Source organism: Heterocephalus glaber, unplaced genomic scaffold (genome assembly GCF_053883595.1).
Source record: "Heterocephalus glaber isolate CG9 unplaced genomic scaffold, H.glaber_assembly_v1.0 deba00000122, whole genome shotgun sequence".
NCBI lineage: Eukaryota > Metazoa > Chordata > Mammalia > Rodentia > Bathyergidae > Heterocephalus > Heterocephalus glaber.
The window spans coordinates 83,199,673-83,223,299 of NW_028258138.1; the positions used below are offsets into that span (position 1 = coordinate 83,199,673).

Genomic DNA, 23,627 nt, shown 5'->3' on the forward strand with positions numbered 1-23,627 from the left:
GAGCCACTTCTAGCTTGGGTCCTGAGGAGGAAGGCTCTTGAGCTCTTTTTCCTGGGTAGCTAAAGGACCCTTTTTTGGTGCTGTGACCCCACAGAAGTGACCGATACCGTGTCCTTGCCCATTTCTGGCCCAGTTGATTAGACTGGGAGAAGAGTGTCATTCTGGCTCCCTGTGGAGACCAACTAGAAAAGTACCTTTATCATTTGCCAAGAATTGTATGCTTTTCAGAGCATTTTACACAGAAACATCCAGGGAGGTAAATAATAGTCCTTTAGTTTTTACAGATGAAACAGTGGCTCCCAGGATGAAGGCACCTGCCCGGGATTCACACACATCTTGTTTTTAGCCTTAGCCCCAAATATGAGCTTGCAGCTGCCCTGCCCGTGCCAATACATAAGCAAACCTTCCTTGCGTTTCTGTCTGTGCATGCCTAGTTCTAGTTGCCAGATTTCCATCTTCTGTGCTTGCTGATAGCAAAACCATCCATGCCAATGATTTTTTGCAGTGTCCAGGAGGAAGTGTGAGTTTCTATAGAGGAGCAACTGACATTATTCTGCCACAATACTGTTTTGAGTTGTTATAATTTTAAAAACATTACTCATGAATTAATAAGCAGTAAAATAATACAGTTTTTTTCAACACAAGTGTGCCAAGCAATGATTATTTTACTTGACCAGATTAAAGTTAAATAAATTGCAACCAAAAAGACATTCGTCACTATTCATCTGTCACTCAGAACCTGTGCTCACAAATGGCCATATGGCTCTCAGTGTGACACACGAGGTCCCAGCAGCTGGAAGGAGTCCGCAGTGCCTGCTGCCCTTTCTCCCAAATGGCAGGGCTTGGATGGCCCATGTTACGGCCGAGTGTGAGGGACACTGACTCTTTCAGAGTGGCTCTGTCTGGCTTTTCGCCTCGTGACCTTGCAGGTAGTGAGACTGTAGACACCCAAGATCAGGATCCCTCCTTTGAAAACTTAGCCCAGAAGTTTTTCTATGCTAACACCTGCGCCTAGAGATGCCCTGACCCAGGCCACCTGCAGCTTCAATTAGACCCCTTATCAGCTGGAAAGAAAATGCTTTGAAAGAGGGTCTGGCATGGCTTTGAGGTTGGAAGGGATGGTTTTATTTACTTTCCAGTGGGAAGCTATCTCCTTTAGGTTCCAGACGATTACAGTTATTCGGCTTGTTTCTGACATCAGAAGTGCAGCTGTTTCAAAAGTACTTTGAAGCAACTCTACCCGTTAGAATGTGAACTACATTCTAACACATGAGAATGCCATACACTAAAACATTTTCTTGACTTATAAACACTAGGTTTGTGGCAGTGAGCCCCAAGATTTTTAACAAATCAAGTACTGTTTGCAGGAAAGAATAAAATCTTAATTCTTTTAATTCTGTACAAACTGTCAGCTAGATTATACAATTACCCACTGCCATCAGACACCCGTCAGCCTTAGTTGTCCTTATATTACTGTCCCATAATGAAAATATCCCACTTTGAGCTTTTGTGATAGTGATCATAGAACTTGTTACCCACTGTTAAGGAAGGAGGCTAAGGAGTCAGGCATGGTGGTGTGTGCCTGTAGCTCCAGCTACAAGGGAAGCTGAGGCAGGAGGATCATTTGAATTTAGGAGTTTGAGATCAGCCTTTGCAAGATAGTAAGACCTTGTTTCAAAAAAATGAGAGAGAACAGAACACCAAGATAGCTCCAATATAAAAACTGGTGTCTTTAAAATGTTCTTCTAAAAGGAATACAAGGAATGTGGGCCAATTCAATAACTAAACTGTTGGGCTGCTATGATATATACATATACAATTAGTTGTTATGAAATTACATTCACACCTAGCTCCACTGTGTTGGGAAACAGCAGCACATGGATTTAAATACCTTAAAGAACCAGCACTCATTAGACACAGTGATCAAACAGGAGACTTTTACTTCATTACAAACCATCAATCTGAAAAGAGTATTTCTTAAAACTGTGTAATGTGATACAATCTCTAATTAAAAAGTATGGGGCGGGGTAAATGCCCATTATCTTGAGAACTCAAGAGCAAACACATCAACAGCTGCCTGGCTGATTTCAAGGATGAAGAGATTTACTATTTCCATCTGCACAGCCCAAAGCTTTCCAAGGCTTCCGTGAGTAAGGCATAAACCAGCACGCAGGCCCATAGAGTAGCAAAAGCCCCAGCATGCACACTGGCTCAAGCCACTGACTGGCCTCACTAAGAGCCGCCCCAGGCCCTTCCTGGCCACAGGGCCACCCATCAACTTCTCAGCCTTTGCTCTGCCCTGTCTGGAGCTCAGTGCTGGGCTGAGGAGGTCTGGGGAACCCTGCTGGCAGGAAATGCGCACGCAGAAGTGCGCTTGGAAGCAAGTTACATTGCATCCTGTCCGGGGACCAAGCCGCCTGCCACTGGGCTCTGTGCCTCTTCTGCCAGGATGCAGCCATACCAAACACCTCATCTTAGTGGGGACACACAAAGCAGGCTTTGGCCAGGCCACATGAATCAGGCTCACTCTGGCCTCTGGAGCACAGTGCCCTGCGGTCTCTGTTGCCACTACTCACCTCTGCTGCTGTCATGCAGGAGCATGGATTACGGTCTAAACACCAGTGAGGGTGACTAGGTGCCAATAAAACTTTATTCACAACAACAGCAGTGGGCTGGCTCTGGCTCTGGAGCCAGTTTCCCCAGCCTTGTTCTAGACACTAACCACAAAGGCCTCTCTCCTGAAAACTGCCTGGCCCTGGGCCCAGCCACATCAACGCCCACTCACCCCAGGTTTAGTGCTCTGACAGTGGACCCATCTCTGCAGTAGAAGCAGCCAGAGTGACCGAGGAGCCAGTGTTTATGACCCTCAGGGGCGAAGCAAGGCCATCAGAAACTGACAGGGACTGGGAAGGCCCAGTGGGTTTCCTTAAGCACCCTGAGCTTGCAGCCCTCCCTGGCTTTTGCTGATCTCGGAGTTGCAATGAGGAGCCAAGGACAGCCTGCAGTGGCAGGTGCACTCTTAGAGAAGAATGACAAATTATGGGTAACCTGCTGCCTGAGAAGCTTGCAAGGGTCATGCACCTTCCCCAGGTACCCGATGTGGAATTCACTGCTCAAGCAACAGGGACTATCAACTCAAAGGACCTGCTCACTTGTGGCTAAAGAAACAAAATAACAGACACATAAAAGTCGAGAGAATAGTGACAGCCAAGAATCACAGAAATTCCTCGAAGTAGGGGTCTCATATTGTCATCTTAGCCAGCTGCTTCTGTTACCAACCAGGAAACCAAAGCCCAAGGAAGAGGTGCTCGCCTTCCTGTACACCAAACCTTAGCCATTTCTATGTACGATCGCTGCCAGCTCACTGAGCACTCTGCCCCTGAAGGAGTTCCACTGACCACACAAATGCTCACGTCACAAGACCTTGTTCTGTTACCCAGCTACCCTGCAGGACAAATTGTCTGTGGTGGCAGCGATGGCCCAGGAGGACATCTGCCAGGTGCTGCAGGGGACAGAAAGCAGCACGTCACAGGTTTAGCGTAGCTGACAAGAACTGCACAGGGTAGAGCATTAAGTGACCGTCTTCCCACGAATACAGATGCTGGTCTCGCATGTTGTACGACAGCATGGCAAGGACAGACTGGAAAGTCCTTAAATTAAAGTTTGCGTTGATCTGCTTCCCGCCTAACAAATCGAAGGCGAACGTTATCCTCATATCCTTGGTGTCTGTGACGTAGAGGACGCCCCGAGCTACGAAGGCGTTGCCGGCCTTGGACTTGGGGTACGTGGTGTTGATGAGCCGCGAGACAGAGAATGTCCTCTCCTCCAGCTGTGCGACCACCATGCTCGAGCCGTCCGCACTGGAGGCGTAGATGATCCAAAGGCCTTTTTCATCCACAGCTAGGCTGAAGTAAGTCTTGGAATTTGCAAAAAGGTATTTCCGATCAAAATACAAGGCGTTCTCGAGCTTCAGAGTGCGGGACGTTTCTTTGTCAAACTCAAATCTGAAAGATGTTTAAAGACAAGTGGACGTGAGGGGCACTTTTGTTAGGGTCCTTGCGACTGGGTTCCCAGGCCCCGGGTGGGGTCTGCATCGCTAACAGCTCCCGTGGAGCTGACCATGGGGTGCAGGGGACAGTGACCGGCCCTGCCGCAGGCACACAGCGGCAGGCAGCCCTCCCCAGCAGAAGGGATTCACACCGGAGCAGCGGCTGCCTGCCCCGGGCCGTCCTGCCCACCGCCTGCGCGGCCCCAACTGCCCTCCCAGGTCCCCGGGGCCCAATCCTGCACTTCACAAAGCAGACAAGTGGCCGTCCCCGAACACAGGCATCAGGGCCAGAGGCCGAACTCAAGTTTTCTAACTCCGAGTCGGGGTTATTCTTTTACTCCATGCTGGGATATTAGGGGAAAAGTTTCCACAAACTTTTCATTTAAGAGAAATATCCCCCGCTGAGAAGAGCTGTAACCGAGTCAGAGCTGTGCAGACGTTTTGCTAGGTGAGTGGCTGCTGAGTTAAGCTATGGCATGGACTCCCTTGGCCCTGAGCTCCTGGGCTGTTTGATTTGCAGACCCCAAATGTAGATATAAAAAAACAAATTATGATTCAAAAACCGCCTCAATCCAGGAATGACAACGCAGGGGCATGAGGCGAAAAGGAAACACCAGAGGGCGCCATCGAGCTGCGGAGAAACCCGGGACGCCAGGGGGGGCTGCGCCGCGCACACCGCGAACGCAGGGAGGCCTGGACGCAGGGAGGCCTGGACGCAGGGAGGGGAAGGCCCTGCGTTCCGGCTGCCAGGAGCGGCTCCGCCTGCATCCCGGCCAGGGCGCCGGGCGCGGGGCTGGCGCCTCCTTCCCGGGAGCGCCCCGTCCCCACCCGTGACAGCAGTGCCGCTAAGGGCAGCAGGCCCCAGGGGGAAGGGGGCACTTCAGACAAGCTGTCTCGGCGGGGGGGGGGGGCGGCGGCGCTCAGGGCCAGGCCTGCTGCCCTCCCGCGTGGCGCGAGACCCTGCCCAGGAGGGCGGAAGGGAGCTCTGGTCATATCTACTGAGGACGCTGAGCCCACCGGAGGTGGCATCTTCCTTGTGCCCTGGACAAGGAAGTGGAAGAGTTAGGACCAGAAGCCAGGTGTCCTGGCTTACAGTTCTTGTTTGTTTTGTAATACAGGGATCGAACTCAGGGCCTCTGCTCTGAGCTACATCCCCGGGTGTCCTTTTTCATTCGGAGACAGGGTCTTATGTCACTGAATTGTTCAGGCTGGACTCAAATTTCTGATCCTCCTGCCTCAGCCTCCCAGTTTGCTGGGATCACAGGAGTGCACCATCATACCTGGCTTGTAGTTCATCTTTTTCTTGATTTGCCCAAGACAGCCTGTTTCTGCTTCTAAAGCCCAGAGCTTATTTCTCCTTCAACTGTAAGGACAAACCTTCCAGAGTGTGTGAGGGCAGTGGAAAGGCGAGCCGCCACCCCGGGCACGATCTACCCCGGGACCCTTCCTGCCCCCAGGGATGCAGAGGGAAGGGGTGAGCTGGCCTCCGTGTGCCCCATCAGGGTGACAAAGACTCCTGACTCGGAGTCTCAGTCCCTCGCCTCAGTGATGGCTGTGTCATGAAATTCCCCAGTCCCAACTTTGTAAATGGAGCCGGGAGCCCTGGGCTGGGCTGCAACCTCCTCCAGTGTGGGACAGCTGGGCTCTCGCCACTCCAGTCACCTCTCTTGCCTCTGACGAGTGTGATGACCACCTGGGCCAAGACCGGCATCCTGCAACTCACCTGACGACAAACCCTGATGGACCCCGATGGACCCCGATGGACCCCGATGAACCCCGATGGACCCCGATGGGCCCCAATGAACCCCGATGGACCCCGATGAACCCCGATGGACCCCGATGGGCCCCGATGGACCCTGATGGACCCCGATGAACCCTGATGGACCCCTAGTTCCCGGCAGCAGGCTCACCTCACAATGGCATTGGAGCCGCCCTTGTGGTAGTAGAGGGCACCGTTGTAGACCGCGTGCCCGCAGCCGTGGAAGTAGTGCGGGAGCAGGATGGATGAGTAGCTGCCGTTCAGGAGTGAGGCCTGGTCCTGGAACTCCTTCACCAGGATGCCTGCCGGGGGGTGCCACAGGGCTGGCCTAGGTCAGGCCTGGTGGGAGCGAGTGCCTAGGGTCCCCCTTCCCGTGGGAGGGCCCCACGGGCCACTGAAAGTCCCAGGCAGAGCTGTCCCGGAACTGACTTTGCCCTGCTGCCCCCACAGTGTGTAGGGACAGCAAACACTGGGGCTCCTGCAGTGACCAGGCTGGCACAGGCACGGCCAATGTGCTATGTCACTGTACAGAGGCACCCGTCCTTTCGGGCCCGAAGCCTTCTCAGCCGGCACTGCCAAGCAGTGAGCCTCGAGGAATAAAGACACTGTTTCTGGGGAGCCGTCTCTCCAGCCAGGACTTCTGCCGGGCCCTTCTGGAAGCAGCTGTGTGACTGCTGGGAGCAGTTCCTGCCCACCTCCCTCAGGGACAGTGTGACCAGGGCCTTTCCCCTTCTCCCCAGCTGTCTGTCCAGGAGATATCCTAGAAAATGGCCCAAAGTACGCTCCTAGGACAGTGCCAGGCCTAGAAAGACGGGTGGCCATGAGGAGTCCCTGCTGCGTCATGGTGTGGGGGTCTAAGGCCTGCAGTCGCCACACCATCTGTGTCCTTCTGGACGCTTGGCCTCCAGTGGGACAGGCTCCCTGGGGTTCCCTGAGCATGGCTGCCACCAGTGTGTTCAGAGAGGGAAGAGAGGGAGCATTTATCAGACCGATAACAGCCGGGGTGTCCATAGGGTTTACACATGGAAGTAGGATGCTCTGAAGGAAAGAGGAAGACTACAGTGACCACATAGGTCAGAGCAACTGCTGAGTAAAGGCACCTGAAAAGTGTTCAGTCACCCAGATCCGCTCATCACTGCTGTTAGCAGACTCTCTTATCCACGTCCCGAAGGTATCTGTCACTTTCAGTACTTGCGTGGGGTTTCCAATGGAAGCAATCATGGATTCTGCCAAAAGAAAAGACAAAAAATTACCTGCCACTTAAGACTTCAAGGCATCCAATGTTTTTCTTTTTTTCTTTTCTGTTTTTCAGGGCTGGGATTCAACCCAAGGCCCTGCACGGGTATGCCAAGGCCCCCCCGAGGGCAGCAGTCCCAGGATGTTTTGCGCTGTACCTGCTCGTGGGGAGTGCTGTTCACGGACTTTCTCATCAGCTTTTCCCACCAAGGTATCATCGTTGGGTGCGGCACATGTCTCCCCTGAAAGAGCAATATCGAAGCAGACGTGGCTGGCACGGTGGGATGACTGGCTTTACAGCTGCCTCTGTCCCCAGCTCATTCCAGCCCCCAGCCCCCAGCATCCCTGTGACACAGGTCCAACTCGTTTCTTGCAACCTTGGGCCACGTGCTGCCCTTTCTCCCCACTTGGTGAGCTCCTGGCAAGTGACCCACGACCAGTTGCTAGGATAGCACAATTCTAAGAGGACAGGGGTGTCTCCATCTGTTCCTTGCTGCTGGAGGGAACACCAGAGACTGGGTAGCTTGTGACAGACATGGTATGGGAGATGGGCAGTCTGAGACAGAGGCGGGATCTGGTGAGGGCCCCTGGCTGTGTTGTGACATGGTGGAGGCTCCCACAAGGATAGGCTGGCACCCATCCTAGTGAGGGACCCTCTCCTGAGGTAACGGGTGAAGGCAGAGCCCTCATGACCCAGTCACCTCTTAAGGACCCTGCCTCCCATCACAGTCACATGGGATTAAGTTTCCAGTGAGTGTGCTTGGGGACACATTCGAGCCACAGTGCTCAGTAATGGGGACAAAGTGGCCTGAGTCAGCCTGCGGAGCCCTCAGCCTGTGGAAGGGAGAGGCTGACACCTTCCTGGTCTCCCTGCGGGGGTGTGTGTCTCGCACGGGGGAGCAGGTAGGAGCTGGGAAGGTGCAGCCTCAGGATAAGGTGGCCTGGGACAGGTGTCAGGGGTGGAGTCACAGAGCCTCTGAGGAGGAAGGAACCAACGAGCTTCCTGGCCTGGGCCACCATTCCTGACCTGCTGGTCCTCTTCATGAAGACCTGCGGGGACACAGGTGCTGCCTGGGTGCCTGGCTCATGGGGGTCGGAGGCTCCTGCCTTGTCAATGGTCCTCTTAGCATGGTGGCCAGTGGGCAGGTGACAGGACTGGCCTCGGGCTGTGGACTAGGCCAGGCAGGTGCTCTGGAAGGGGCCAGGCCTGCTCACCTGGGCAAACCCTGACAGAAAGGGCAGCCCCTCCACTGGCCTAGGAGCTCTCAGGAGAGCTGAAGGCACCACACCCTCAGGTCTCCCGCTGGATGAGCTCTTCCTCTGAAGCCCCCAGGACACAGTCTCGGAACTGTCACAACCCCCGAGTGGGATCTCGCTGCCTCTGGTCTCTATGCTCTGGGAATTAAAGGGCATTAAAGAAATGGAGGCTGAGCAGGGAAGAGGGGCAAATTCAGACGAGGAAGCCAGCAGCCCAGGGGTCCATTCCTCAGGCAGAGTGAAGACAGCGGCCTCTCAGTGAAGGCAGCTGTCATGACGGTGGATGGCGACAGAGCCCCTGGCAAACAGGGTTTCTGCAAAGGCTCAGATCAGGCCTCTTCTCCCAGGTGACAGGCGCACTCACTCAAGGGGCCCACGAGGAGGGGGCTTCTGCCACTCAGCATCAACCCCGGGGCTGAGGGCAGAGCAGTGTCAGGCTCCACTCCCCAGGGGCAGTGACATCTTTGAAAGCCCAGATGCATCCTCCTGGCCAGCTGAGTGCTGGGCCCTAAGCGGTCCTCCTGGGAGAACAGTGCACCGCACACCCTAGTCTGTAGAAGGCTGGGGGAGACTCCAGCCGGGCTGGCTGCATGTCCTGGAGGGTGAGGTGGCCCGTCCTGGGTCAGCTCGTTCTGGAATAAGGGCTAAAGTTGCCTAGAAGCACTTCCCACTCCTGTGACACTTGATTTCCAATGAACTTGCGATCTCACAGGGCCTCTGCCACAGACCTGTGGCAGAACAAGTCCCCCATGGCCACCAGATGCCAGGGACTCCCCACCCCTGGGTGGCTGGACCAGGTCCCTCTCTGGAGGAAGATGCTCTCAGAGCTGGGGCTGCACAGCCAGGAGCCTGTGTTTGAGTCCCTAACGCAGTGGCCCCGGACAAGGGACTTGGCTCCTCGGTATCACTTCTGAATGGCAATATGGAGACGATGCGGATGCCACTATGGTAGGATGGTTGTGAGGATCAAAGGAACAAAGCACCCAGCACCAGGGCGGGCACTTGGTCAGCATTTAGTCATGGGGGCGGAGCCTGGGGTGTGGCCCACTGGAGGAGGGCCACAAGTCCCACCCTCTGCTGTGATGACATCTGTGGGCGTCCACCCGTGCATCTGCCCTGTCAGTGCCAAGCGGAGCCTCCATCCAGCCCATCACTGCTGCAGAGGGTCAGCAGCTTCGCCTTCAAGGGGCTTCAGCGGGGAGAGGGGGCCGACAGGGAGGGGAGGGGCTGATGATGAACAGGAGAGGCAGGCACGAGGGCTGGGGACTCCATCTTCCACCTGTCCTCTTTCCCGGGAGCCCACCCAGGCCTCTCGTGAGCAGCTGCAATGGGGGATTCACATTTGGGGGAAGATCGCCTCCCTCTGTTTTAGAAACCTGGCCACAAAGCCTGGGGTGCAGACCAGAGTTTGGGGTCATGTGTGGAAAGGTGGACACCCTGGGGCAGGGCTTGGTGACCTGAGCACTGGCCGTTGAGCGTGTTTGGCTGCTGAGGGCCCTTGACTCTTCTGGCTCCAGGCGGCCCAGGCGGGCCGGGAGGACCTGGGGGCCCAGGCGGGCCAGGGGGGCCTTGGTCGCCTTTGGCACCTGGAGAGAGAGCGAGAGAGGAGAGAAATGGAGAGAGTCCTGCTAGGAGGCAGAGTCTGGTCAGGGCAGGCCAGTCACGGGGCGTGGCCAGAAGGGCGAATCGGTGCCCTGCCCTTCGCCTCTGCTTCCTGGCTCCCACAATGGGAGCCCCTTCCCTCGCCAGGCCCTTCCGCCACGCTATTTCTGTACTGAAACCAGCTGACCGTGGGGTCAAACTTCGGAAGACAAACCTCTCCTCCTTTAAGTTGTGAGTGTTAGGTATTGCGTCCCAGTGACGAGCAAGTGACTAAGACACTAGCGTGAGGCAGTAGTGCGGTCCCCGGGAGGGGAAGTGACCCGGCCGAGGTCGTAACCTGTCCAGCGAGGACTGGGCCTGAGGCGAGCTCATGGCAGGCTCTGCTTCCGTTCAGTTTCCCCCGCGGCCCGTTTCTTCCTCTCCACGTGCTTCCCATCCCTCCCTGCACTCTGGGGACTAATGAGGTCGCTGCTGTGCAAGACTTCACAGCTCTAATCCCAGCCCACGTGGAGGCAGCCGCCTCTGGCTGCGAGTGCCCAGCGGGTGCCGGCCTTTCAAGGATCAAGTCGGTTCTGGAGCCCTCATAAAGATGCCACTCTGGGCTGGCAGCCCTTTGGGTCTCTCCCCCCGGGTGGAGGTCGACAGCCACGGTCCCTTCCACTGCCTTGCCCCAGCCAGGGCTGCCGGCCCTCTTCAGTCTCTAGGGTGGGCCACAGGATGGGGCCGGAGCTGGGCCTCTGTCCAACCCCGAAGGGTGGGGATCCCAGGCAGAATGAGCCGCCCGCTACTCCACCCCACTCCAGCAGAGGGCGCACTCAGCAGTTCCCCTCTGGCCTGGTCTGAGTTGCCGTGCACTCAACACTCAGGGATGATGTTTTCCAGAATGGCTTCTTCTCGACACTCACTCAGCCAGCATCAGGGCAATGTGATACGCGGGGTGAGTACTGGCGGTGATCGAAGTGGATGGTGAATAGTTCAAATTTTTAAAATTTGTTAGAGTAACAGACACATTGCCATGAATCCCCTTAAAAATTCTCTCCCTCATTTCTAACACACTTATCTCATTGTTCTTGCCACTTTCTGAAGCAGTTCTGGGAGTCTTTTGTGAATGCCTTTATTAGCTGCGATCAAAAATATGGTGAGTGGTGCTGCTGAGTGCCATTCCTTGGAAAGGCAGTTCGTAAAAACATGACAGCATGTCCTCATCCTCCTTATTCACTGGATCTGGCACTGCGTGACTTCTGGATTTTCCCCAAAGTCAGTGTTTTGAATCAATTCAGGACACTGAGGCAGCTATGCTAGCACAACTAAAGACCCTCAGGGAAGAGGACTTCAGAGCTGCTGCAGAAAGTGCAGAACCAAGGGACAAGTGTGTCTGGAGTGAAGGGGAGTGTGTTTTGGGAGGATTAGTGGAATGTGTCTTTTACTGTAACACACTTAAAAAAGTTTAAGTATGCACTGTATTTTTCCATCACACTTCGTAGTGGTCCTATTATAGACAGCTAAGTTAGGTAGAAATATTACAGGCAACCAGATAGGGCTGGGTCAGGACAAAGGTGAGTCACATTACAACTGTGGCTGGAGACACATCTGCTGGAGACCAGGCCTCAACATAAAGATGAAATGATCAGGCCTGCATATTTCCCCAAAGGACAAGATGAGCAGGAACACCTGGCCTAATGAAGTCCAGATAGACATCAGTCACCCTGGGGATGACCAAGACCCCTGGACCCATCATTTTCTAAAAAATGTCTTTGTTCTCTCCATGCACACTTGTTATGTGACTTGTCCCCCCCACTGGATCACTGTTACCTAAGTGACTACTCTTGTAACCTTATTGGTTCATCATAGCTGTAACCCACAATGCACCCATATGGCTTTTGCTCTATAAAACTTCCCTATAAAGCAGAGTCCTCAGCTACCCATTCGGAATCTCTCCTGATGCTCAGCAGCTATCTTCTCAATACATGTTTTTCTACTCTTAAACTCTGTTGTTCCTAGAACTCATTCTTCAACTTTAGAGAACATGAACTCGGCGTATCAGACACCTAACAGATTGGGAGATATAATATTTCCATGATATCATTTAGAGGTCATATCTTATCTCCTGATAACATTTCCTATACCAGTAGCATGGTTTATGAACTTGATTCGTGCCGTGATTCTGGTCCTGAACCCAGTTGGACGAGAACTGAATCAAACTCAGTGCTTAGGCTCAGTGTTGACCTTATGGGGAGATTTGATTCAGTTGTCGTCCAGTTTGATTTGTGACCAGAATGGGGGAGAGAGTTGTGTTTGTGAACTGAGGTACCATTGTATTTTTTTGGGGGTACCAGGGATCGAACTTGGGTCCTTGTGCTTGCACAGCAGGTGGCAAAATCACTGAGCTAAATCCCCAGCCCTAAGGTGCCATTGTATTAACAGAATAGTTGCGTTTTTATGACATAGATGGTCTCCCAAGTATGGTGATTTTCAAATTCTTTGTGTCTTCTTCCATGACAATCAGCGATCACCAACTCTTGCTGCCCCAGCCTCGTCTAAACAGACACCAGCTACCTCTTTACTCTGGACCAGAAGAGCAGTCACTGAACGCTGCCCCAACCCGAGGGCAAACAGCTCAGGGCTTGCGGATGGCTCATCCTTGACTGTGAGGAAATGCTTGTGTCGCTGGCCACTGAGGAACCTCCAGTGGCTTGGTTGCCTTCCTCTTCTGGATTGTGCTGGATTTCAACAGACATTTCTAAAAAGGAAGCTTCCTTCATCCCACTGAATCCAACCATGGCTTTTAACTCTGGTTATTTAAGTGACTCATACTAGCCAGCTGTGTTGCTGCATTCCTCTAACGCCAGAACTTTGAGGCAGAAGGATCACAAGTTTGAGACCAGCCTAAACAACTTGGTGAAACCATATTTCAAAATAAGAAATAAAAAATGGGCTGCGAATGTAGCTCAGTGTAAAGGGCCGGGTTCAATCCCAAATACTGGAAAAAAAAAGCTTATGCCTAGATCTAGATATGGTCTTGCTTACATGGAGAAACACAGTTTTCTCCTCTTTGAATGTACAGAATTCCGGAAGTTTCTGCAGAATAGAAGGAGGGCCATGGACAGCGACAGAAAGAGAAAATGTGGCCGCCCTTGGAGAGGAAACCAAACAGGCCCCTACCTGCCGGCGGCACGTCACTGGACACATCTCCTTTGTCTCCCTTCTCCCACTTCGGCCCTGGTGGGCCCTCATTTCCAGGCAGGCCCAGCTCCCCGGGGTCTCCCTTTTCTCCCTTTTCTCCTGGATTTCCTATGGCTCCAGGCAACCCTGAAAGAGGAAAACAATCCATTAGCCTGTTGTGCAAGAAGCCCTGGTGTACCACTTTGCAATGACTGCATGCTTGGGGCGAAGCAGTTCTCCAAACCAAACACTGACACTCTCAAGTGTTTGAGGGCAGCCACACGGCCATTGTTCATCAGAGCACAGCATTCCCAGGTGGCTCTGAGGGCCTGCATCTTTAGTGGAGAGGCTGGAGACAGGCGCAAAGCACAGGAGGAAGGATCACGGCCATGGCAGGGAGCAGGTGAGGAGCCCTAACGGGCCTGGCACCACCTCCAGAGGGTGCGTGGGCGCCATAATGGCAGGTGGCACTTGTAATGGCACGAGGTTTATTTCTCATGCACTGGAGTGCTGGCCGGGCAGCTGTCCTAACTCTCACTTTATCAGTGTTTTCTGAAACCAAGGCCAAGTGACTAAACTGATGATTCTAGGACAGCCACAAAAGGCCTCTGATTCTGTCTCCACTGCCCACTGGTTTCACATTGTAGTGCACTGCTCCAAGCTACATCATCAGACCAGGGGACGTCCTCTGGGACAACCATGAGGAGGGATGGTGACAGTGTGGCCACATCTCTGCCTCCACTGTGGGCAGCCACGACTGTAGGGACTGCAGAGAGAAATCAGCACAGATCTGAGAGACAGCGGGTCTCACTGCCAGCGGCATGGGAGGGTGAGCCCAAGCAAGGCCTGGCAAACTCCGGGTCCAGGAGCCAAAGACCGGTCTGGCGAAAGGGAGATGGCCAGAAGCTGCAAGAGAGAATTTCAGCAAGCAGAGGGCCGTGTAGCATGAAAATTAAAGGGATCTCACAGCAAGAGCTGAACCTTTCAGAATGAAGCCCGGCAGGCACTGAGCACGAGGCAGAGTTTAGGCTGGATCCCCTCACCCATGGGAACTTGCTCAGCTCCACCCTTTGACCCGAAGGGATCAGGAGACACGGAAACAACAATTATTTCACACAGTCACAGGTCAAGAGGCTTTGGCACTCTTGTTCTGTGGACATTTCCATTCTGTTTATACAGCCCTTTTCTTTTTCAAGTTTTTGAGACAGGGTGTCACTATATAGTCCAGGCTGGTCTTACACTCATGATCCTCCTGCCTCAGTCTCCAGAGTGCTAAGATCACAGGTCTGCACCACCACGAAAACTTACAGTCTTTTACATGGGTTTGACGTTGAGATCTGCTGCCCACTAATACTGCTGCTTCCTTGAGGAGGGAGAATGCACAATTTACAGGTGAACAGGACGGGTCCAGAGCCCAGGTTCCAGGGTTACTGTGTTTTAAGGAATTTTTGTTTTAGGACTTTTTTTTTTCTTCTTTTAGTTTCCTAAAGTTGTGCTTTTTCTTAAAAGTACAATTTTAAAATCCCAACTTTCTTGTCACCTTTTGGCCTATTTAAAACAAAATTTCTTCTACTCTACTTCACTCTCTATTAAAGATCCTGCAGACTCTGGCCCCGGCCATGTGGAACGTGGTAACTGTGGAGAGATGGGGCGTTTCCTGTCCTCAGCCACAATGATCTCCGGCTTCCTTAGAAGAGCAGCCATTTACTGTTAGCCTTGGCAGCTGACCTGGTGATCTCGTGGCTTAGGTAAGCTCAGAATGTGTTAAGCTCATCAGACTGCCAGCCTCCACCAAGTCTAAGGAGAAGAATGCTACAACATCTGAATCTATGCACAAGATTCACCTCACTTTGCTGTAGCCCACTACCTAATGCTCCCGCTAATGTATCTGCCGAGTGTATTGATTTGTGATTCTCTTTGTTCCTTGGCTATAAAAGTTCATGTAACCTCTTTCACTTTGGAAATCATCATGTAGAGAAACTTGAATCCATATTCCCGGCCAAGGTCACTCATATCTGGCTCAGAATAAGCCACTTTCTTACTTACTTATGGCAGAGCTATTATCGCGCATGGAGTGGACAATAGGAAGGACTCTGGACGGGTCTTATAATGAGGCTCAGTGAGACCCAGGGTACAGACAGCTACCGGTCCCTCATTACAGAGCTTACCAGCAAGCTGGGAGGGTCCAGACGGATTTGCCTTCAAGAACAGACCCCAAAACTTAAATCACTCAGCCAGTGCAATTCAGCATTAACAACAAAAGCAAGAAAAAAATCATGTGATCATCTCAATGAGTGCAGAAAAGGCATTTGATAAAATTCAACATCCATGCTACTAACGATTCTCATCAAACTAGGAATAGAAGGGAACTTGCTCAGTCAGAAAAAGAGCATCTACGTAAGCTTAGTTCTAACACCATCCTTCCCAGAGGGAGACCAAATGCATTCTCCTAACATCAGGATTGAGAGCAGGGCTTCTACAATCATCAGTTTTTCTGTTTTATGGTACAGGGTTCTTGGAGCCCTGCACAATGCTGGATAAGTGCTCTACCGCTGAGCTACATCTCTAGCTCTTTTACTTTTTTTTTTTTGGTACCGGGGATCGAACTCAGGACCTTGGACTTCCGAGGCAGGCAACGGAACCACTGAGCTAAATCCTCAGCTCTCTAGCTCTTTTAAATTTCAATTTTATTTTGAGACAGTGCCTCACCGAGTTGCTAGGCCGGCCTTGAAGTTGTGATCCTCCTGCCTTAGCCTCCTGAGTAGCTTGTATCACAGGTGTGCCACCACATCTGGCTACTCTCACCAGCTTCCTCTTTTTAGTATTCTACTGGAGGTCCCAGTCAGTGCAATAAGGCAAGGAAAAAGAAGTAAAGGGCATTTTGGTTGGAAAGGTTAAATTAAACTTTTTATTTACAGATAACATTTACGTAGAAAATTTCAAGAAATAAAAGCTACTAGTGATGTAGAAAAGAAATGAAGGTAAATATTAAGGAGACAAGGAAATTATAATTTTGAGGAAATTTAATTTAAAAAAACCCCTAAAAATCTGTGGTTTTAAGACATAATCAAAGGGGAAGGGGAAGTGGGAGGAGTAGGGGAAAGGACAGAAGGGAATGGAATTAATATGAGAAAATGGAAACAAAGTCTCTGTAAATAGGGAGGGGTGGAGGGGTTGAAGGGAGGGCAGGGGAAGGGGGAAAAATAAGAACCAAGAGAGATGATGTAAAGGTCCAAATTTCCAATGATGAATGTCATTATATTGTATACCTAAAATGTACCAATAAAAGGATTTACAAAAATAAATAAATACATAAAATGTTAAACCTTGAAAAAAAAAGACATCATCAAAGTTACCCAAGATTCACAGCTCAGCCTGGCTTTTAGCTCCAGGTTCCTCACTCCTAAACTCTAGAGTCTTAAAGATACAATAGATGTTACAAATCCATAAATTCCACAGACTTCCACCCTTAAAGAAACAGTTCTATCAATCGGGTACCATGTCACTAAACACATGCAGACTGCATCTTAACCCAGCTGGTAGAGTCAGTTTTTACTTTAGCCTGCTAACGGGTAACCTGAAAGGCACTAGGTAAAAAGTAACTCAAGGTGCAGACATCCCGAGTCATCACCTGGAGGACACCCCAAGGCCAGGTAAACACCCTGTCCAGGCCCCACAGCCCACCCTGGAGTGTCCGCTGATTCTGCCTAAGGAATCTGCCTTGGCTCTCGCTGACCCACCGTGAAATGCCTGTCTGTGATGACCAGTGAAGAACCCGGCCAGGTGAGGTCCACATCTCCTCTTTAGGGGGACCTCCGTGGAGCCCAGTGACTCTTGACTCAGCACACAGGTACTCCTAAGGCCCAGTGAGGGAAAGGGGTTGCCCAGTATTACACAGGGCTTGCTAGGTATGACCAAGTGACAACTGCTCTATCTGCAGATACTGGCCCACTTTGATCAGAGTCCTTTGAGGATGTTGGCCAGCAGGGACACTGCTCAGAGCTGCAGCTTTCAGGGAAAAGGAAGCGCGAAGCCTGGGTGAGCGCAAGTGAGCCTTTAGTTCCTCTCAACTTCCACAACCCCGAGGGTCAGGATTCTGCCCTCTCTGACTACCCTGCCAGTTCCCATGTTCCTTCTTCTGGCCCTGGCTAAGTGACTGCAGCTTTACCCCTCTTCCATCCCACAGACCTGATCAGTGCCCCATCTCCAGGTGCCACTGCTGGCTTTTACAATGTCCTCCCTCCTTCCTGCCAGCTCTGCTGGGGGCAGTACTGTCTCTCAAGAGGCTCCATGCTGGACGACGCCGAGCGGGTCACCCTCCTCCAGCCCCATGGGCTCTGTGTGATATGGGACGGGCTGGACACTGCCTGGCATGGAGTCAGCACTTCCTAAGCTTGGAGGGCCTGCCATGTGCTTCAGAGGGTAAGTACTCGAGTGGTTGCTGTCTGGCACGTTCACGGGATTGTCCACAGACCATCCCAGTAAGGCAGTAGTGCACAAGAGCCTCACGGTATTTATCACTGTAGAAAGTACAGAGAACAAAGAAACATTTGCTCAGTTATTGCCAAACACTTAAAAAAAATCCTAGTGGAATCCGTGAGGTTCAGCTAGTGCTGAGAACCAGAAGGCCTGGGAGTGACAACTCACCCGAGGGAGGAGTGGGGCACACAGGGCCCTCCCATTGCCAGTGCTCGCTCCCTGTGGACCCAGTGCCATCAGGAAGACTCAGCAGTACTGACCACTGAGGGGGTCCAGGGGAGAATGTGTCCCTCAACAGCGTGAGACCGTGGCTGGGGGCCATCCCACTGAGGTCACTAGCACATCTGGCTGGAACGTGGCTCCCACAGGGGAGAAGGGGTCAGTGGAGGCCTCTGCATGAGAAGGAGCTCCTTTGTGAGGATTTCAATAGGCAATCTGGCCCACTGAGGGACGGAGACAAAGCCCAGGATGTTGCCATAGAGCCCACCCACTCGCTCTGTGCCCATCCCTTCTGCAGCTCTCACTGGGGTCCATTAGCTGTGCTCAGAAACCGAATCTGCCAGTTGCTCCTGGGCTTTCTTTCTCAGGCATTTATTCCAGCACAAAGAGCCCTTGGGCAGCATTGCTCAGTTTCCTCTTCCTTTCTTTCCTGCCCACCTCTGAGCTCTTTTATTTCCTTTCTCCAAAAGGCCATGTGTGAAACAGGACAATGCCACGACACAGCGCAGCCCCTGTGGCGTGGCCCCGTCTATGGAGGGGGGCGGGTCTAAGGGCCCTCAGCGGGGCCATGGTCATCTCCAAGCTTTCACTACAGGAGGGCAGCGTGGCGCACGGTCTGCCTTCACTCTCTCGTGTTTAAATTTCACTTTTAATTGCCTATGTGTCACACATACTGATCACATCCATCACAGGGAATTGGCCCTGTTCCTAATATGTCTTCATTCTTTGTTCCCACTCCCCTCCCCTCCTATCAGTTCTTCTCCTCCTCACTTACAAAAGCTTGTTTCCATTTTTCCCTCTCCCTTTTCACTGTCCCCTCCCTTGCTCTCGTTCCCATTTGGACACATCCTTCATACTCCCCACTAGCTGTCCTCCGTCGTGCTCTGTATTTGCTTTTCGGGTTTCTCACACACGAAAAACAATCTTCGCCCTCTCGCTGACCATCGAATCTGGCCAAGTGTCCCCTCCTCTTTGTCGATAAAATCAACACCATGGCCATAGTGTCTGAAAGAGAACACTAGCTCGTTGCCATTCACACCATCGGTCCAGTGTGCGACATTCCCGAACTCGGGAGGTCAGAGATGGCCCCCACGGCAATGCCATGACACCACGAGATGGGGACCGGGCACCTCTGTCCCTCGACTCCTGGCTGGCTTGAGTAGGCACATTCCCCACCCAGAAACCCAGATTCTGCCCGCCTAACTCCTGCAAGAAGTGGTGCTCTGCTATTTTTTTCTGCTGCTGCCCACTGGAAACAAACAGTTCCACTGGCGTTGGCGTCAGAGTCCAGGGTTGTGTGAGAGCGCAGGGCTGGGGTCCGCTCTGTCATCCTCTCTGCAGGGGCTGAGGGAGCACAGCTTATTTTTGGCAGCACCAGCTGTCGCTAAGGCGGGGGAAAGGGGACTGGAGGATGTCACACAAATCCCAGTCCCAAGATGTCAAGAAGGAGGGGCTGTTTACCCGTTTTTTTTTTTAGAATGAGCATTTGATTTTTAGAGAGGACCTTGCTGCATTAACTCTTAAGTGGGAAAATGAAAGCCAGACAGAAAGAAATCCTTGATTTTGAGGCGCCTAATGGTCAAACTTCATAGAAGATGCTGCTCGCACAGTGGACAACGTTGGGGTCTCTTTCCATTCCAATTCTCTAATCCACGTGTGTATTTTCAAATGGACACAGAACATGTCTGACTGGTTTCCTTCTGGCCAGGACATGCTGTTAAGTGCAATCCTCAGACACAGAAGGGCAAATACCTTGTGTCCTCGCTTAGACATGGAAGACCCGAAAGAAGCAGAGAGCAGATGAGCAGCCACAGAGCCTGGGGAGGAGATGGGAAGGCTGCCGTGCAGAGAGGAGGGTCAGCGGGCACAGGGCACACCCAGCTAGGGGTACAACACATGACAACTGGGGCTCACACGACCAGTTGACTACGTCAACACAGCTAATAAGAGTTGATCTGGATGTTCCTAGCACAAAGAAATGCCATTGTCTGAGTTGCTGGATGCACCAGGTACCCTGGTTTGATCGTCACACGTGTGTACATGTACTGAAATGTCACACTGGGCCCCACAAATAGGTATAATTAGAATGTGTCCACTTAAAAAGCATACATTTGGGCTGGGGATTTAGCTCAGTGGTTTCGCCGCCTGCTGCGCAAGTGCAAGGACCCGAGTTCGATCCCTGGTACCCCCCCCCCCACAAAAAAATGCATACATTTGTTTTTGCAGTACTGCGGCTGGAACCCAGCATCTTGTGCATGCTAGGGCAAGTGCTCTGCCAGTGAGCTACAGTGCCAGCTTATTTAAAAATTGTATTTTGAGACAGAGTCTGACTAAATTGCCTAGGCTGGCCTCAAACTTGTGATCTCAGCTTCGTGAGTAGTGGGGATTATGGGTGTGCACCAGCAGATCCAGCTGAAATTATATTAATAGAAGAGTTTAAAAGTTGAACAAGCCAAAATGAAAAAGTAATCAATGACTGAACAAAAGAATGAAAGAGAAGACTTCCTTCTGATGTAAAACCGAGCTTTTCCGTCCCCGTTGCTATAGTCAACAACAACAGCCTACGCCAGAACAGAATTTACCCCGTCGGGGCTTGTTCTGAGCGCTTCCCGCTTCCTGCGTACTAGCTCATCTAACCTTCCCAACAGCACCCGAGGCGGGCACCGTTAGCGCCTCCATTTTACAAACAAGGAATCTGCGCCACAAAGCGACCAAGAAACCTGCCGGGGGGCAACAGCTAGCGAACAGAACAGAACAGAACAGCCGGGGCAGGGCGCCGGGCTGAGGTGCCTCTGCGCTGCTCCGCCCTGTTCTCGGCACTGCTCCGCGGAAGCTGGGCCCTCCGATGCTGCCTCAGTCGGGTCTCTCCGGAGTCCCAGGGGCTCCGCCTTGCGCCTGCTCACACGCAGCTGCAGCTCCCACCATACAAGGTGGCTGTGCGGCCCTCGAGCCCCGGCCTCTGGCCCTCCCCACCTGGCCGCTTGTTTCCCTGCTGCCCTCTGTCTCCTGGCTTCCTTGTTCTCTGCTCTCTCTGCAGGCCCGGCCCAATCCGGCTCCCGTGGGTCCCTCTCCACACAGGGAGTGCAGGCTCGCTCTTGGGCAGTGCTGCCGGCCGCACTGAATCCACGGTTGCTGACAGGCCTGCTCTTTGAGCCTGCCTGCAAGCTCTCAGGGACAGATGCTGTGTTCCACTCGTCTCCTTTATGCATTCACTCATTCTTGTGTGCACTTATTCGTTCTCCACTCAGCGGTGATGTATTGCGCCTCCGCCAGGGCTAGCTGATAGGAGTGACGAAAACAGAATCGATGAGACAGTTCCTGCCGTCAGGACAAGCACTATAGCGGAATATTTAAAACGGGAAGCTGGGATAGAGCTGTGACCCCACGAGGAGGTCAGGCGAGATGGGGGAGTGGTCCCCCAAGGCCTTGGGCCAGCAGGGGACGTCTCCTAGAGTGCCCCCGTCCTATCTGCTAGGCAGGCTGCTGGTGGGGCTGCGTGCCTCCCCTCACGAACGTCCCCAGGCATGGTCAGCCTTCCTCACAGTCCCTGTGCCGTGCGGGGGCCTCTCCGACAGCCCCTCACTCACACCTGGGGCCAGGCCCTTGGCCGGAAGCTGAGCAGCCCTGTGGTTAGGACCAGGGACAGGAGTCAGAGACACCTGCGTCTGAGCCCCACCCGATGCACTCAGTAGCTTTTTTTCCTTTTTAAGTACTGGGGATTGAACCAAACTCTCTATCATGGAGCTACATCCTCAGACCTTTTTTCTTTTTATTTTGAGACACAGGCTTGCTAAGACAGGCTGGCCTTGACCTTGTGATCCCCCTGTCTCAACCTTCCAAGTAGCTCGGAATACCGGTGTGCGCCACCATACTTCAAAACAGAATCTTCAGAAGAGCTATTTCCTGTCCCTGGGACCTTTCATTTTCCCTAATAATCCCGTTTCCCACCTCCCATGGGAGGAGAGGTGTGCCCGCCCCTGAGTGATGGTGGGCGGGGCAATCACATCCGGCAGCTGCCGCCTGCCCAGAGTGAGCTGTCCACCTCTTCTCCTGCTCCAGGCCTTCCTCACTGTCTGCCAGAAATCAGGTGTCTTCTTTGTCCCACAGAGCCAGGGCCACTTCTGCGTCTCAGCGTCTAGAATAGCACCTGCCTACAAAGGCTGGTTCTGTAATGGAGTGGCCTTTTCTTTTCTGTCACCCCTGGCTGAGCTGGCCGTCTGTCTCCAGGCCTTTGGGGAGCCACTCCTTTTCTGCTGGCCTTGCCTCGTCCTGGCCGGGACCCCATCCCGGGCGTGTCCCCATCAGCTCAGCACTGAGTGCCCAGGTCACACGCTGGGGTCCTCCTGGGACAGACTACTGTGGTCATTCTACACTGCTGTGCATCTGTGATTATAACTATTAGACCAGGCCTCACCACTTTAATCCCTCCTGTAATCGCAGCCTCTGCAGCCCAGGCTGCCCTGGACCACGCTGTGCCCTGGGCCGGACATGGGTGGGTGGGTGCGTGGCTGAGGGCAGAGCCGCCTGGCAATCTTCTCCCTCTCCCCCGGGCCTCACTTAAACCATCAGGGGAGCAACAGCAAGGGTGCTCAGAAGGCCGGCTGTGCTGCTGAAGGAACCAGTGAGCCTTCCTCCAGGTGGGCCTTCTGGGTGGGCCGCACCCTGCAGCCCAGGATTGGACAGATGAGGTGAGCTGGGCTCCACCTAAAATCAGCCTCCCGGCCCACAGCAGCACCCCGGAGCTGGCCTTCCTGCAAGCTTCTCAGTGGTCGCTCCTGCCCTGCCTTCGAGGCCTCTCCCTCCATGGGCCAGCCCTTGGGCAACCTGCTGCCTCATCCAGGGACCCCAGGATGGGCGCCCCAGCCTAGCCCAGCCTCTGCCAGGATGCACCAGCCTGGCTCTCTGCCCTCCGGACACACCTGGCATCCTGCGGCCTCAGGGCTTTGCTAGGTGCTGGCAACGCCCTGGTCAACCGGCTCAAGTCCCCCAGCCACACCCCCAGCCGAGCGCCAGGGTCCGAGATGCCCGGACGCTGCTGTCCCCCTCCCGCGGGTGGATCCTGCAGCCCGGAGCAGGGCCACGAACAGGCCCGGCGTCAGTCCAGGGAGTTTCCACCCCCAAGGACTCGTGGGGCGGGGGCGGCAGGGCAGGGCACAGCATGGGTGCCACCCTGCAGCTGGCACAGCCCGCAGTGCTCCCTCCTCAGCCTGCTGGCTCCTGCCCCGTCTGCCTCCCTCTGCATCAGAGCAGAATGGGAACCAATTCCCAGGGACACTGACGGACTGTCCAGTTTGACATAAGTTTGGACAGAAAAGATGGCACCTAGCACGGAAAAGCTTCCAGGCAAGAGTAATCCAGCCCGGGGCAGGAGGTGCAGCAGCTGAGCCCACCCCAGATGCAGCCACGGAGCCGAGAAGCAAGGCAGTTGATTAGACAAGTTGCCACAATACCCATTTTTCCTCTTTTTCCATTCACTCCTTTTTCGCCTTTTGGGCCCTGTGGGCCGGGTTGTCCGTTGGATCCATTGTGTCCTGGTAGCCCACCGAGTCCTGGAGGTCCTGAGCCAAAACACGGAAACAGGGCTTAGAACAGAACCTGCACTGACGTCGATGTCAGCCCCTGTAGGCAAGGAGAGAGCAGCTTCCTCTCCCACGGTGGCCCTTCCTTCTCTATCTGAAGCAGGGACAGCTGGGGAACAGGAGGGCAGGACCTGGGTGACAGGGACGGGCGGGGGGAGCCAGCTGCCCCCTCTTCCCTTCCCCACCTGGCTCCCCTCAGAGGGCCCGGGATCTGGCCACCCATCTTCCCATGAGCGAAGACAGGCCACAGCACCTACCTGAGGGGCCAGGCGGTCCTGCAACAGAA

The 23,627-nt window shown here is 53.4% G+C and overlaps 1 protein-coding gene and 1 long non-coding RNA gene across 3 annotated transcripts in view; one reads left to right on the forward strand and one right to left on the reverse strand.

The window, feature by feature from the left end:
* Positions 1–3,406: 3,406 nt before the first annotated feature.
* Gldn (gliomedin) overlaps positions 3,407–23,627 on the reverse strand; it is a 59,929-nt gene continuing 39,708 nt past the window's right edge. The window contains exons 3-10 of the mRNA XM_004835412.3: positions 23,599–23,616; positions 23,213–23,320; positions 13,065–13,211; positions 9,758–9,886; positions 7,202–7,285; positions 6,908–7,033; positions 5,959–6,109; positions 3,407–4,004 (exon numbers count right to left, since the gene is read on the reverse strand). Coding sequence (XP_004835469.2) covers positions 3,527–4,004; positions 5,959–6,109; positions 6,908–7,033; positions 7,202–7,285; positions 9,758–9,886; positions 13,065–13,211; positions 23,213–23,320; positions 23,599–23,616 — 1,241 coding nt within the window. The 3' untranslated portion in view covers positions 3,407–3,526. The remainder of the gene's footprint in view (positions 4,005–5,958; positions 6,110–6,907; positions 7,034–7,201; positions 7,286–9,757; positions 9,887–13,064; positions 13,212–23,212; positions 23,321–23,598; positions 23,617–23,627) is intronic.
* On the forward strand, positions 3,747–16,621 carry LOC110350018 (uncharacterized). Of its 2 annotated transcripts, none has more exons than XR_002396280.2 (3): positions 3,747–3,910; positions 7,120–7,254; positions 14,660–16,621. It is a non-coding gene; the product is annotated as an uncharacterized LOC110350018 (long non-coding RNA). The 2 variants fall into 2 exon arrangements; XR_002396279.2 differs by lacking the exon at positions 14,660–16,621 and adding an exon at positions 12,409–13,070.